The sequence below is a fragment of the Echiichthys vipera genome (genome assembly GCF_963691815.1).
Source record: "Echiichthys vipera genome assembly, chromosome: 12".
Classification (NCBI taxonomy): domain Eukaryota; kingdom Metazoa; phylum Chordata; class Actinopteri; order Perciformes; family Trachinidae; genus Echiichthys; species Echiichthys vipera.
In genome coordinates, this window is record NC_139837.1 from 20,190,879 (window position 1) to 20,205,365 (window position 14,487).

General features: G+C 40.4%; 3 protein-coding genes across 4 annotated transcripts in view; 2 read left to right on the forward strand and 1 right to left on the reverse strand.

The window, feature by feature from the left end:
• Positions 1-29: 29 nt before the first annotated feature.
• dmac2l (distal membrane arm assembly component 2 like) lies at positions 30-4,154 on the reverse strand. The gene is made up of 5 exons (XM_083924070.1): positions 4,101-4,154; positions 3,897-3,993; positions 2,469-2,677; positions 1,845-2,016; positions 30-1,734 (listed from the first exon to the last, which is right to left on the reverse strand). Exons 2-5 carry the CDS (start codon positions 3,989-3,991, stop codon positions 1,620-1,622), a joined length of 591 nt encoding a protein of 196 aa, XP_083780196.1. The 5' UTR covers positions 3,992-3,993; positions 4,101-4,154; the 3' UTR covers positions 30-1,619.
• A 133-nt stretch (positions 4,155-4,287) lies between these two features.
• Positions 4,288-11,265, forward strand: l2hgdh (L-2-hydroxyglutarate dehydrogenase). The gene is made up of 10 exons (XM_083924861.1): positions 4,288-4,453; positions 5,727-5,842; positions 6,725-6,876; positions 7,002-7,133; positions 7,214-7,376; positions 7,477-7,511; positions 8,208-8,375; positions 9,389-9,546; positions 9,666-9,797; positions 9,935-11,265. The coding sequence occupies exons 1-10, from the start codon at positions 4,365-4,367 to the stop codon at positions 10,128-10,130; spliced, it is 1,341 nt and encodes a 446-aa protein (XP_083780987.1). The 5' UTR covers positions 4,288-4,364; the 3' UTR covers positions 10,131-11,265.
• A 1,165-nt stretch (positions 11,266-12,430) lies between these two features.
• Positions 12,431-14,487, forward strand: part of sos2 (son of sevenless homolog 2) — a 33,856-nt gene continuing 31,799 nt past the window's right edge. For both annotated transcript variants that reach the window (XM_083924952.1, XM_083924953.1), the window contains exon 1: positions 12,431-13,282. In XM_083924952.1, the coding sequence (XP_083781078.1) occupies positions 13,199-13,282 (84 nt within the window). In that variant the 5' untranslated portion in view covers positions 12,431-13,198. The remainder of the gene's footprint in view (positions 13,283-14,487) is intronic.

The window sequence follows — 14,487 nt, forward strand, 5'->3', positions numbered from 1 at the left end:
GAAACTCAGGAAATGAGACATACTCTGTTAGCACCACGAGAGGATTCAGCCACTTCTTTAACGTTTTATCACGTGGGGTGTGTCTCTTGATGTCAGTCTATGCACTATTCCCCGACATGTGGCCTCAGACATGTTGGTTTATGTACATTGCCTACGTTTCAAGCTGATTTTGTTGTATTTTGTATAGAGTGTGAAGACAAGGAGCGCTGTGCTGCTCTGCTCAAGTAGAATGGAGGTGAAACTACCACGCACTGCCTCGTCTGGTTTGCCAAATGTCTTTTTTATATATATATATATATATATAACGATGGACTCTTAAAAAAAGAGTGACATGATTTTGGTAGTTTGGTAGATCTTTTTTTTTTTTTTTTACATCTTGAGTAAGTTACAATGTAGGACACAAACTTTGACTATAAACTTATTTATTGACGTAGGGAGTGAATATTCCTTTAACCCACATTTATTAGCATAAAGCAGCAACAATAACAACATTGTTCTCATTATCTGTGGAACTTGGTGCTAAGGATGTTCACAGCCATCTGTCTGTCCTCGGATACTGTACAAATGCCAAATCTGAAGAGAAATTCTATAAAAGACTTGTATTTTGACAAATGATTTTCTCTTTGTACACACATATTGAGTAATCTTTAACACCGTGAATGTTGAGAATAAAATAAACTACAGGATAGTTCAATCTATCCAAAGAAACTGGTGTCAACATAAAGTGCTTTAACTTTTCTCTTGGACTGTTTTCTTTAAAGCTTGATGATACTTCAAAGCTAAAAGGTGACACGTCCGGCTGAATATCTGTTCTCCACACAGCTCGATGGTTCTCATGTAAATAAATACACTTAAAGTTTCTGCTGAAGGATCTACATGTTGGACAATAGAGTCCTAAAACCCAGAAGTGAGTTTGTGGTGTTGCATTTCCGGTCCCCTCGTTTCAAAGTTTTTTTGTTAGATGCCTGAAATAAGGTCTGTGGTTTAAAAGTTTTATATTTCAGTAAATATCCCACTCGTGAATTTTGAAGCTTGTAGGCGTCTTTTTAAAGGCGGTTGCTAACAAGTGGCTTAATGAGACTACAACCGTCATCACGCCGTACAGGAGAAATCCCTTGGAAGCTAGTGGGTGTTGTAGTTCGTTTTCAGCCTAACGTTAGCTTTTTACTCCTTGCGACTGCATTTACGCTTCAAAAATCAAAAAAAGTGGAGTTCATTTGTGAAGATTATCTTGCTGAACAAAACGTGTATCGTAAACTTTTGTTCACCACAGAGTTTATTTTCTGCAATAATCCAAAATCCAATGGAAAAATCCCGTCTGATTTTTGTCAAGGGGACCCCGGGTGGTGCTAAATTCGAGGTCGGCCTTCAAGGTGACATGCAAACCCTTCAGCCCCTTAAAAAAGGGTGTCCATATTTTCAAGTATCTACAGGTGCCCAGTACTACGGACACACCTACTACATGACAGGCCCCTCCGAGCGGTTACGTTAAGGCAACAAAACTATGCTGTCAGATTTCGAAAAAAGGCGTAGTTTGACTTTATATAACGTAATAAAGTGAGACTGCAGTAAGACCCTTCTCCATATTTTACAATTATAAACAGGAAGTTGTTTCTCAATCAGTCCAGGTCCTGTGATATGTCCAGACGTGGGAGCGCTGTCTGTAGTCTGTCAACCGTTGTTTGTTTGTCTTTGATCCCGGGAAGGTCACTGAGGAACAGATACTCCAGATTCCTGTGAGGAATTAACACATTCATTAAAACTAAATCAACAAAATGCATGAATCAATGTCATTTAAACCTCACTTTTCTTTGCAAAGAAACCTCTTCTTAGATAATAGACACCTGAGTTTGTGCAGGGCGATGATGCCTTTATCGGTCACATTCCCACACGACACCACCTCCATCATGTACAAACTCTCCTGCAGGTTCTCCAGTGAGCTCAGCCTCTCCAGGCAGACGTCCTCAATGTAGATACACTTGTTGAACTTGATGTCCTCCACATGTTTCAGACCATCTAGAAACAAAACATCACACTCTTTTCTGATTAAATTTGCATTAGGCAAAGGAAACCAAAATAAATCTGTGCAGACTCTGGCAGAAAACCAGGCCACAGAGCCGCTCGCTGTAAAACATCCTGGTCACTTGCGTCACTTTTGGATAATCAGCCTGAGAGAGATGCACTTTCACTGGCGCCTTTCCTTTCTTGTTAACAAAGAAGGGACTCACTTTCAACGGTCAAGGTCGGGCTCATGTTAACACAGTTCATGCAATGTTTTTTTGTACCTCATAAGTGATGAGGATCTAAGAATAGCAAAGCTTTCTGTATTTTTCACGAGTCCATTACTTTTGTTTTTTGGTTTAAGTCTTGTTTAAAGTGTCCGTGTCCACATGGAGGAAAAATGGAAATAAGATCGTAGACAATTTACCAGGACAAGAACATAATATTCTCCACGCTGTAACACTGACCCAGGTGGTCGAACCCTCTGTACATGATGCAGGATTCAGTAGCGTCTATCGCCTGGATCTTGTATCTGCCCAGAGGCCCAGTTGGCAGTCCGTTGTAGTCGTGCTGCCAGCGATCGAAACCTTGAAACCTCACTTTGGCACCGCACCTTAGCAGCCACTCTGCTGCAGCCCGGTCCGGACCGACGGCTTTGATCCTTTCGTAGTCCACCCTGAGAGAAGCGTCAAACACTTAAAGTATGAAACAAAGTGATGATATGTAATGTTATGGGTCACACATGAGTCAAGAGGGTCACAAACGGACAAATGTTGGTCATGCCAGTCGTCTAAACCTGAGCAAATCACCTACTAGTCGTTTATTTGGTTACGTATCAAATAAAATACCAAATTGGCTGGTTATAACCAGTGGTCAGAGCAGTCACCCCATGTAAAGAGCAGCCCGGGGTTCAATTCCGGCCTGCGGCCCTTTGCTGCATGTCTCCCCCTCTTTCTCTCACCCCATTTCCTGTCTGTCCTATCTAAAAAAAGGCCTGAAAAACTGCCAAAAAAATCTAAAAATGCGATGATTTGCTTGTTTTTCGACCTGAATACTTATATATAGATTTTTTTTTTTCACAGTTTATGGACCAAAATTGTTTGTTTAAATAAACAGAAATGAAATTGTAACAATAATTTCTATTTCCAACCCTAAATTTCTATAAAAAAAAACTGAAATTCTCTGACAATGATACATGCAATATCGTGAATATGAGATTATCATGATGTTGTTATATAACCTGAATGTCATTTTCTGATTTTAAAGACAACAAAGACTGGTACCGTCACGGTGCTTTACATTTCTGACCATATAGCAGAGTTAAATGATTTACGTATTCTCTATTGTATGTTTGCTTATCATACACATAATACTAATGGTTATCAAGCAACATTTCACCTGTAAATTCTCCCACAAATAGCACTACCACAGCAATATTGACGTTATTGACATCGATTTACAGTTTATTTTGTAATTTAAACCATAAAAAATACAGTTGAAATGTCATTATAAAAACTCAGTTGCCAGACAACAAACTAGGTCTAGGTTAACTTCCTGTCGGTTGATGATGATTTCATTCACATAAACTGCAACAGGAAATATTAATCTCCTTTTTAAAAATGTATTTTCATTTTTTTCCAATACATTTATAGTCAAATTCCTATTTTTTATGTTGAGTACATGTCTGAAATATGATTGTTGGATTAACCTTGTATAAATAATAATTAATAATAATATAATAATAAACTGGACTCATTTAGAATAATGTTTACAACTATAAAATGTGTTAATGGTAACGGAAGTGTGTGTTTAGTGTTTTGTCATATATATTGATGTGCAGCCATTAGTTTGCACACGGATCTACGTAATGAATCAGGGTGATAGTGTTGTCTCACTTGTTGAAGACTGCATTGAGCCAGCCCCAGAGGTGTCTGCGGCCCCACTCCCTCCGCCCCACAGCAGACTGCACTGCCCTCGATAAAAGCCTCATATCTGAAAATTACATAAATAAATAAATTATACTTCAACACAACTATCTATGACTATAATATAATTACTAGTGAGCTAAAACTGCGACACAGAAGATAAAATAACCTCACCTGCCCTCCAACAGATACGACTGTTTACATTTCAGACGCGTCCATTGATGGAACCTTTGACCTCGTGACGTAAAGAAAACGTGCCCTCTCATTGGCTGGAGCGGAGGGGGCGTGGCCACGTCTCGGCTTTCAGTGCAGAGCAGCAGGATGGGAGGCTAGCAGCAGCAGGGAGGAGGAAACACTAAAAAACAAACCCAGGGAAGTCTTTCCACACAGTTGTACAATGAACAAGTGAGTGTGAGCGGCTGATAAACGTTGTTAAAAATGATCCGGACACTCAGCGGGGCGACTCTTAAGGCTGTCGGAGGAGCAGCGCAGCCGATAAAGGACATTACAACCAGGCGTCTGCACAGGTAACTACTGACATTAACCTTACACACACAGGTTGGTATTGTAGTTAAGCCCAGTTACGTATGAGGAGTTGGGCGGATCTGCTTCACTTTATGCTTTTACTCATTAACAGACAGGTACGTTCAGGTGACAAGCTGCTCCCTGTTTGGATATCTGTTTACTTTTTTTATTGTAGCCAGGCATTACCAAGGTCAGGACATTCAACACCAAGAACCAGGTTGCATAACTCTCTGCAGAACCTGATATGCACGCTCCAACCACCACATTGTTTATGCACACAAAAATATCTGTGTCTGCCAGCGTTGTGCCTCCTCAACCACCGCTGCCCCATGCACATCTGCACGCCTTTAAACTCGTGTTTGTCAGAGCACATAGACTAGACTGACTTCAGAAGCACACACATTTCTTTTCGTCGGTGTGCAGCAGTCGGTCGCCAATGCTGTGTGAACTGTTCCTTTAGAAGAGCATATCTGCAGCATGTGTTTCCTATTAGAGTCTGCTGCAGGCCACTCTGGGGCCATGGTGAGCAGGTTATGTAACCGATCCCTGGAATATACATGTTGTATCTTTTTAAATTATGGATAAATAACAATTACATACAGATTAAAAGTGTTTTACGTTTAAGCAAAAGCAGCTTATCTGACTAGAGACAATGCTTCCACAGAACATTTGCACTTTTACGCTTCTTTATGTGCTCCTCAATCCAGATGTGCAGACAGTACGTGCTGCTGTGATGCTCCCAAACATTTTTCTTCTTTCTTCACTGGGACTTATCGGTTCCTCCTCTTGTGTACTATTGCAACACTTGGCCTGGCTCTTATATTCAGAAATGAAAACAAGATGTCGACTGTTCCCAGTGGCCTTTGGGAAGACACGTGATTTGAACATTGTGTTCTTCCAACTCTTCACAAGTGTTTAATCATGTGAAATCTTGGACAATTTTGATATCCTGGAACTGCTCTTTACAACCGGAGTCCACCCTGTAGGTAGTAGTCTGTGGTATTTATGTTTATGAATGGATTTGCTTGGTGTAGCCTTGTGACACAGCTGGACACTCTCTTTTTGAGATATAAATAGCCTGTGAATTAAAACACTTTTATGGTTTTCCCTGCTGATCAGTTTCAAAGGTCTGTTGGCAGCTCATACAGGCAGTTGGACATTGAACCAGTGACCTAAATATTCAGTTCTTCTCACTACCCTTTGCAACATGTGAATGTGGATTTGTTATCAGTAGCCAATCTCAAATTTGAACTGTCAGCGTCGTCTGTGTTTCAGCACGTACGACGTGGCCGTGGTGGGAGCCGGCATCGTGGGCCTGGCTACGGTCAGAGAGCTCATTCTGCGACACCCGTCGCTCAATTTCATCCTGCTGGAGAAAGAAAAAGAACTTGGTGGGTTGAGTCTTGAAAGCTGTCGTGATGAAGGAAGACGTGTTTTAAAGAACAAAAGGTTTTGCATGTCAAAGTGAATAAACACAGTTACAATGGAAAGTGACACCATTTTTTTGTTGCATTTGGCTCTGAACGCCAGCACATCTGAAAAAGATAAAGTGCCAAGCATTAGCTTTAAAGGGATAGTTATAGTGTATAGTTATCTACAGTAGATGGCCGTCGACAAGTTTGGAGAGGCAGGCAGGAGGACCGGCATGGATGCTAAGAAATGTCCTGCTGTGGACATTTAAAAAATCCATATCAGTTTAAGTGTACAGCATATTTAGAATATTTCACAGCTTAACCTTTCCGTCAGACAGCTCAGTTCAAGTTTACGCTGGAAGACCTGAAGCCGTCCCGTGCTCTTTTCAAAGCCGCCAGACTCCATTGACACAAACAGTACTTTTACATCGTAGAACACGAGAGTCACTGGTCTACCGCAGCCTCGATCTGTCTGTTTGTTTCTGTTCTGTGTGGTGTTTTAAATGATTAGGAACCAACCAACAAACTAACTGATCAAAGCAGAGGTAGACCAGCAACTCCTGTGTTCTTTTAATTTGTTATTTGGAGTATCTTTTTCTGAAAACTTCTGACTAAACAAACAAACAATATTATAGAACATCATGTTTATTAGGGCTGGACGATATGGCCAAAATCTTCTATTACCAAAGTGAAACACGTGTCTACTGAGTTTCAGAGGAGCTCGAACGAAGCGGCCGAAAAAATAAATATTGAATATTACAGGGTAATGTTACACAGTGGAAAAGTCTTAATAATACTATTAACAAAGCATTGTTTTCTGTCTTTCTTCTTCATCTCCTTCTATTGTTTCTCTGTCTCCAGCTGTGCACCAGAGTGGGCACAACAGTGGAGTCATTCACAGCGGGATCTACTACACGCCGGGGTCGCTGAAGGCCCGTCTGTGTGTGCGAGGAGCCACTTTAGCCTACGAGTACTGTGACAAGAAAGGAATCCCTTACAAGAAATGTGGAAAGGTTTGCCTCAGTATTCTAACCAGATCACATTACAATATGCATGTGGTACAAACTCTGCTGTGAGGAGCTGCTTTATGGATCGTTGTGTTGTGTCTGTCTTGGTATTGATTGTTGTATTTCTGCAGCTTATCGTGGCTTTGGACCAGGAGGAGGTGCCCAGACTGCAAGCTCTATATGAGCGCGGCCTGAAGAACAATGTGCGTGACCTCAGCATCGTCGACGCTAAGGGAATCCGAGAGCGAGAGCCGTACTGCAGGGTAAGAGTCTCATGGACGCTGTTGTTGCTCCTACGGGAGAAAAGATGGCAGTGACGGTCTACAGTGTGTCATCCTTGCAGGGTATAATGGCCTTGGATTCGCCCTACACCGGCATCGTGGACTGGAGGATGGTGGCTCTCAGGTACGGCCAAGACTTTCAGGAGGCAGGCGGCACAGTGATAACTGAAGCTGAGGTTGACGACATTTCAATGGTCAAGGAGAGCCCCTCAGGGAGTACTGAAGGTAATGAACAGCTTCTGCACATATTTAAACAAAAGCTGTAGAGTTCATTAAAAAGTCCACTTCAGTATGTGTCTCTCTTTCTTTCTTTTTTTTTTTGCAGGAATGAAATATCCAATAGCAATCAGAGACAAAAAGGTAAGACGTCAATAAGATTAGATTGTGTGCTATTGTTTTCATTGTATTGTTTTTTTTTTACACGTTTATTGATTTTTAACAAATCATCACAGTACATTAAAAAAAGGCATAAAACAGTCAACTAAAGAAAAACAAAATAGCCCACCCCAAAACCAAACACAAAAAGGGTAACGACATTAAAAAGTGTAACGACATTACATAAATGGGACATTAAAATAGCTTAGCATCATACGCTTAACGTAAAAGTTACATCAGCATTCCTTGTGAATAGATCACCTTAAGAATTCCTGTTTCCCCCAGTTCACAGTTCTCCAAGAAAGAAAGAAAGGGGTTCCAGGTCTCATGAAATTCGGCTGATTTCTTTTTCATTGTGTATGTTCATTTTTTTAGGACAAGGCATGCTGATTGCTCTTAAGGCTTTTAATATCCTTCCAGCAAAGGGATATCAAGCGTCTACCCTGTACTAGACACAAGTCAGTTAGTTTCCTCTCCTTGTTGTCCTCTGGGTACAAATTAAGAACGCAAAGATCAGGGCATTCAGGGACTGGGTTCATATGAGAAATGCATTTCACGACTTCATTCCACAACTTTCGTATCACAGGGCAGTCCCACAAGAGGTGAAGTAAAGTGCCTTTTTCTGTATTACGTTAGACACAGATATCAGGAATATTTGGATGCATTGTATTGTTTTGACAGGGTAGGGAGGTGCGGTGCCGCTATGTCCTGACCTGTGGGGGCCTTTACTCAGACCGCCTGTCGCAGATATCCGGTTGCAGTCGGGAGCCACGGATCGTCCCCTTCAGAGGAGATTATCTGGTCCTGAAGCCAGAGAAACACTATCTGGTCAAGGGAAATATCTACCCTGTAAGTCTGCTGAAGAACACCACATGTCCAACTCTTTAAGTTATGTAATCCACATAAATCATTTGATCTGCAGATGTTTCTCCACACATACCAGAGCTGGATAAACTCTCCACTCCCTTACAGCTGCGCTCCGTAACTTCAAACTGTGGCGGCCTCAAGTGGCAGGAAGAGAATTGTTTAAAGTCTGAAAGAATTCTTTATCTTGATATCATGTACCATGAGATCAGTAAGCCTTTCTATGCCTTTTTATTATTGGTATGTAGGGCTGGAGATTGAATCACAACAGGTGTATTATGCCTTACTGAATGTACAGAGTGGGTAACGCCTGACAGGCCCCTTCTGCTATCTCCACTGTGTTTTTTGCTGCACCCGAGGACTTAGCGCTGCTCAAGACGATTGCGATTGGCTTCGAGAAATACAAACAGCCCAGAACATTTTTTTACTTCTGGAAATAACAACAATTCTCCACCATTTATAAGAAGTTTGGATTCCCTCTGACATTTTGATCCATCATTCCCTGTGTGTTAAAGATTTGCAAGCACATCCCATACCTGATCGCTGAAAAATAAGTGTTTTATCTATAGTGTCTAATGTCTTTAACATGTTTAGCCATACTTAGTCATTGAGGCTGCAGATAAAACCCTCCAGGTTCATGATAGATAGATAAATTGAACCCAAATTGGGAAATTCTTATGTTACAGCAGCAGGTTTTATCCATAGATAATAAAGAGATTATCAAATCCAATCCTTGGACCTTGTAGCAGACTTAGGCAGAGATCATTTCATATATATATTAAATATTACATAATACTGTTGTTCGAACTTCTTATTAAAGTAGAGTGACTCCAAGAAAGATTAAAGCTTTTACTTTAAAATGGCCGTCAGAAGCAGGTAGAAATGGCTAAGAACTGATTTTTTTTCATGACGATGCTGTTATTAAATTGATTCAAATAATGCATACATACTTAACTGATGCTGCTTTATTTTTGTTTGTATATGATATATACTCATAGGTCCCTGACCCTCGTTTCCCCTTCCTCGGAGTTCACTTCACCCCGAGGATGGATGGAAGCGTTTGGCTCGGCCCCAACGCAGTTCTCGCCTTCAAAAGAGAGGGATACAAAGTGTACGACTTCAACGCTCGTGACTTTGCAGACGCACTCTCATTCAGGTACAACCTTTTGTGTCATGTCCTGGAACTGTGCGTTCAAAAGAGATTCTGAAATGATCTGATTACAGTGTGATTGTTTCAGGTGATGCTGACTGTTTGATCTTGGTCTTATTCTGCAGAGGCCTTCAGAAGCTGGTTATGAGGAACATAACGTACGGGATCGGAGAAATGTATAGAGGCATTTTCATTGGCGCACAGGTTAAAATCCTGCAGAAGTACATCCCTGAACTCTCGCTGAGTGACGTGCTCAGGTAGATCAACAATGCAAGAGCTTAAAAAACTGCATGCACACCACACTGCATGTATCAGGTGTTTGTTAGTAGGTGCACTTGACTCTGGAGGTAAAATGACCAATGATGGTTCAGTACTGTTTTTGTTTCTTCTTCAGGGGTCCTGCGGGAGTTCGTGCTCAGGCTCTCGACCGAGACGGAAACCTCGTGGACGACTTTGTGTTCGACGGCGGGGTCGGGGATGTTGCCAGCCGGGTGCTCCATGTGCGTAACGCTCCCTCGCCCGCAGCCACCTCTTCCCTAGCCATCGGAGAAATGGTCGCAGACGAGGTGGAGAGTCGCTTCGCGCTGTAGAGCAAGAAGAAAAAGAGAAAACCAAAATAATCAAGTTTGAGGTGATAGAGTGAAGCTATGTATCTCTACCTCAGCATCACTGCCGTTATAAAGGCACTTTTATATCCCGTCAAGCCTTAATTTAGAGGGAGAAAGTAAGATTTTCGACTTGATCACATTTTAAGATGTTTTTCTCTTTAATGGTGCTGGTTTTAAATTGCATAATAGTTTCACTCCACCACATTTCAGGTAAAACTATTTTTTATCTTTAGTTATATTGTCAGGTTGGACATACTGTACATGTGTATCTGCACCAATGTGAATCTCTGGTCTTTGGGAAACTGACCATTTTAATTGACAGATTTTAAGAGCGAAAATCTGACGTGTAAGTTTTGTGTTTTTTAAAAATGTTTTTGGCTTTTTGAGAGCAATTGGCGTTCGAATGCTGTTTTTGGTTCAATATTCTACAAACATGTTTTCAGAGGAAAAAAGATGGAAAGAAAAACGGAATAATAGATGAGAATATAAAAATGATGATCCTAGAATGACAGACTCAATCTTTATGTAACCCACAATTGAACTTACAGAACTATTCATGAATTAAGATTTTTTTTGAGCAATGGAGAATTTTGTCTGCCAAAATAATTGTGATATTAAAAACAGTTTGAACTCATATCAACACAAAATATTCTAGTCTTATGTCACATATACATTAAATATGTGTGTATGCGTGTGTGTGCGTGTGTGTATGTGTGTGTGTGTGTGTTTGATTTCATATAATTATGCCTGAATTTGCTTTGTTATAGCTAAAAATGCTTCACATGTTGCTAAAATGTGCCCTGATAATGTTCCTATAAAATGTCATTTTATTCCATTTATTGACAAATGATTGTTAAACTATTTTTTATTATAAATGCATATTTTTGAAAAGCAAATGTACCAATGTGTGTGCTCTGTGCCATATGACTTTTATATATAAGCTACATTTTCTGAGGATTTCTGGCAGAACGTCATCTTAGGGCTGGACGATATGGCCAAAATCAAATATCCCAATATCGATGATTTCATATCAATAACGATCACGATGTAGTCTGTTCTCTAGTAAATCAACCAATAAATAGTTTATATGAAATAGCCACAAGGTAAGCCTATTTTTGTTGACTACTGTGTGAATTTAATAAGTAATTTTCTCATTTTCTTAAGAACATTTGTGCAAAATATAAAGTCAAAATAATAACGTGTTTATCGGTTTTGATTATTTAACTGTGTATCGCAATATACAGAATGATTTCATCACAATATGAGTTCATTCAAAGACAATAAATAATCATATTGAATTATCGCCCAGCGTGAGTTTTTCTTATTCCAATGAAAGTGCAGGGAGAAGGTGAGATAGTGACCATAAAATATAGTGCATATATATTGTATTTAAAGTTGATCTGTATATGCAAGGGTTTTTTTTTTTTGTCTTTTTAAAACCTTTTTGGTATGTTTTTATTTTAACAGTTGTTTGCAGCAGTTCTTCAATGAAGCACCTATTCAGTTTGTCCACAGGGAGGCAGAATCACAGCAACAAACACACAGTATGAGTCCCAATGTGAGCACAAATGTGCAAAAATGAGTGCTGTTGCTAAAGCTAGTTGATTTTAATGGTTGTTTTATTTTTTACTGAGGATGCTAGAAATAAATGAGATTTATTTGCACATACTTGTGTAACAAAATGTCTGTTTTCTATGGAGGACTAAACATGATTTAAGTCTCAATAAATGCATAAATAAATACAGGAATACATAAATAACGAATAAATAATATATGAACAAATGGGACCTCGTATGGACACAGAAATACGTAGATAAGTAAGTAAATCTAGGTGAACATGTATGTATAAATAAATATAAAGCATTTCATTTTTATTTAATATTTGATGTATTATTTTTTATTCATACATTTATGTTCGTATGCATTCATTTATTATTTTACGTATACATTTATTCATGTATTTAGTTATTTATTTTAACATTTATATTTGTACTTATTTAATTATTGAGACTTGAGTCATGTTTAGTCCTCCACAGTGTTCAGCTGTGTTATAACAGGAAACAGTGATCGGTAAATGCTGGTGTTACGTGATCTTTGTGTGTTTTTTAAACTATATATCTTCTGTATACAGTATGGGGCTACATTATGCAATGAGACAGAAGTCCAGCCTTGTTTCTTCTCTGTCCAATAAAAAAATCTGAAATTACGCAGCGTGCGTGCGTGCCTGACAGCGGTCGCGCAGCTCCGAGAGCAGCAGACAGACAGACGGACGGACCGACGGACGGAGTTGGTACGAACATCTTCGACTTCTCAAACCAAAAACACCTCGCCTGCTCTTCAGCCTGCTCCCCTGCTCCTCCACAGATAATGCCTCGGACTCATCGCTGTTTTTGGGAGGATTTACCTTGGATTTAAGCGCCTGATCACTCCCGGGAAAAAAATGCCTAAATGTGAAGTAAACAGCGCAGGAGAAAGTGTGCCTTGTTCGGAGCTGAACGGGTCGTGTGCCACAACATAAAACTCGGGAGCGCATCAAGGCCAACGGCAGCAGCCTGTAGCATTAGTTAGCTTAGTCGTGCTAACGCTAGCCTACTAACGTTACAGGTGTTTTAGGCAGCAAATAACCAAAGTAGCTGTAGTTAGCTGGCAGCAAACTGGGCTCCCATGTCTGTGTGACTTAACGCTGAACTTAATGTGCCTATTACAAGCTTTTTTGCAAACGCCAAGTAGCAAGTATAACACTTAGCAACATTGTTATTAGCCGTTAGCTTTGTCAGTTAGCCTCGTTAGCCACCAAAGCTAGCGAGTTAACTTTACAGCTACATGTGCTTATTTTTGTGTTGTAGCTCGGTTTAACCTCGACTCTGGACTTGCAGTGTGTTTTTTTAGTGATACTCTTCGTATTTGCAAAGTCAGACAGTTGTGACTCTCTTCCACCGTGCCTGCCTGCTGCCCTGGACTGACCCACCCCACCAAAGGACTATCTATCCGGGGCCGATGCTGACAGTTCAGCCCGGATCACGGCAACGCCAGGAGCCGCTACAGCAGCAATGCAGCCCCAGCAGATATACGACTTTTCTAGTGACGAGAACAGTCACAAATGGAGAGGCCTCTTCGTGCAAGCTTTACGGAAGGTAAACACTTTATTTACTTCACTTAACTAATCCCCACAAAGTCCCTAAACTGCCCTTTCAAAACACAAACTGGAGACTCACTGGTGGTGTGGGGTATACTGTATGGAGGTACTGCTTTTTCTTACTCAACTAAACTTTTTGTCACTTATTTTCAACAACTGCCAAAACACCAGCTTCCAAATATGAATATGTTTTGTTGATCACTGATCATTACATTAGTCATTTGTCAGTGTTGAAACGGTTTTCTTCATCTTCTGTGGCTGTTGACATGTCTACAGTTTATTCAACAAGTCCTTCACCCAAGTTCCCCATAATGACTTCATTTACCCCATCCTCATTTTGAAGAAGGTCAGTATTGACCAGTTTGTACAGTGTTTTGATCTGTTGATATCAGAGTTTTGAGGGTAAACACTAACAACTTGCAGGGTGCTGATGTTGCCTCCAAATTAAATATGAGTGACACGGTCCTGCAGCTGGAAGGCTCTGTCAAACATCATTAGACGTGTATGTGTGTGTGTGTGTGTCTGTGGCTGTGTGTCTTGCTGCCAACCTCTTTTATTTGTTCCTCATTTGGTCTAACAGCAAAGATGTCTCATCCTTGCAGAGACCTCCTGCAGCTGTTTTATGATGCACTTACATGTCAAGTTTCCCTCCTTTTTTATTTCCAAAGAAATTCAACTTAATTCTCATAAACTTTCCAGCAGGAAACATTGTAATTTTAATGTCCTTGGTCAGCAGGACTAAACCGTATCGGTTCCTTTTTGACTGTCCCTCTCTTTCTCTTTTCTTGCATCATCTTGGCTTCTCCCTGTCATCATCACCAGGTTTATTTTCTGTTTTCTGACCTCCCCCTGCTTTCCTGAAGCCTTTGTACTCAGACTTGCAAACTCATGACAGTCTGGTACTCTGTGCCAACTGAAAACGCAAAGTTATTACAGCTCTTTTTGTTTCACTATCAAATGTTCTCTGGCTTGCTGTTCCATTATGTTATATATAAAGCCTCACTGTTTACATACGGGAAGATGCAGGCTGCTTTCCCTTCGTAACGGGTCTGTGTGTAAACGCACAGTTTACACACAGACCCCTGTTTCCAGATGTGGTTGGAGCTCAAAGGAGTCACTAATGGGTTAAAAGAGGAACACAGACTATTGTGGAAAAGCTGTGTTGTTTTGCAAGTTAGAGACAGGACATCTTTTGCTAATTTT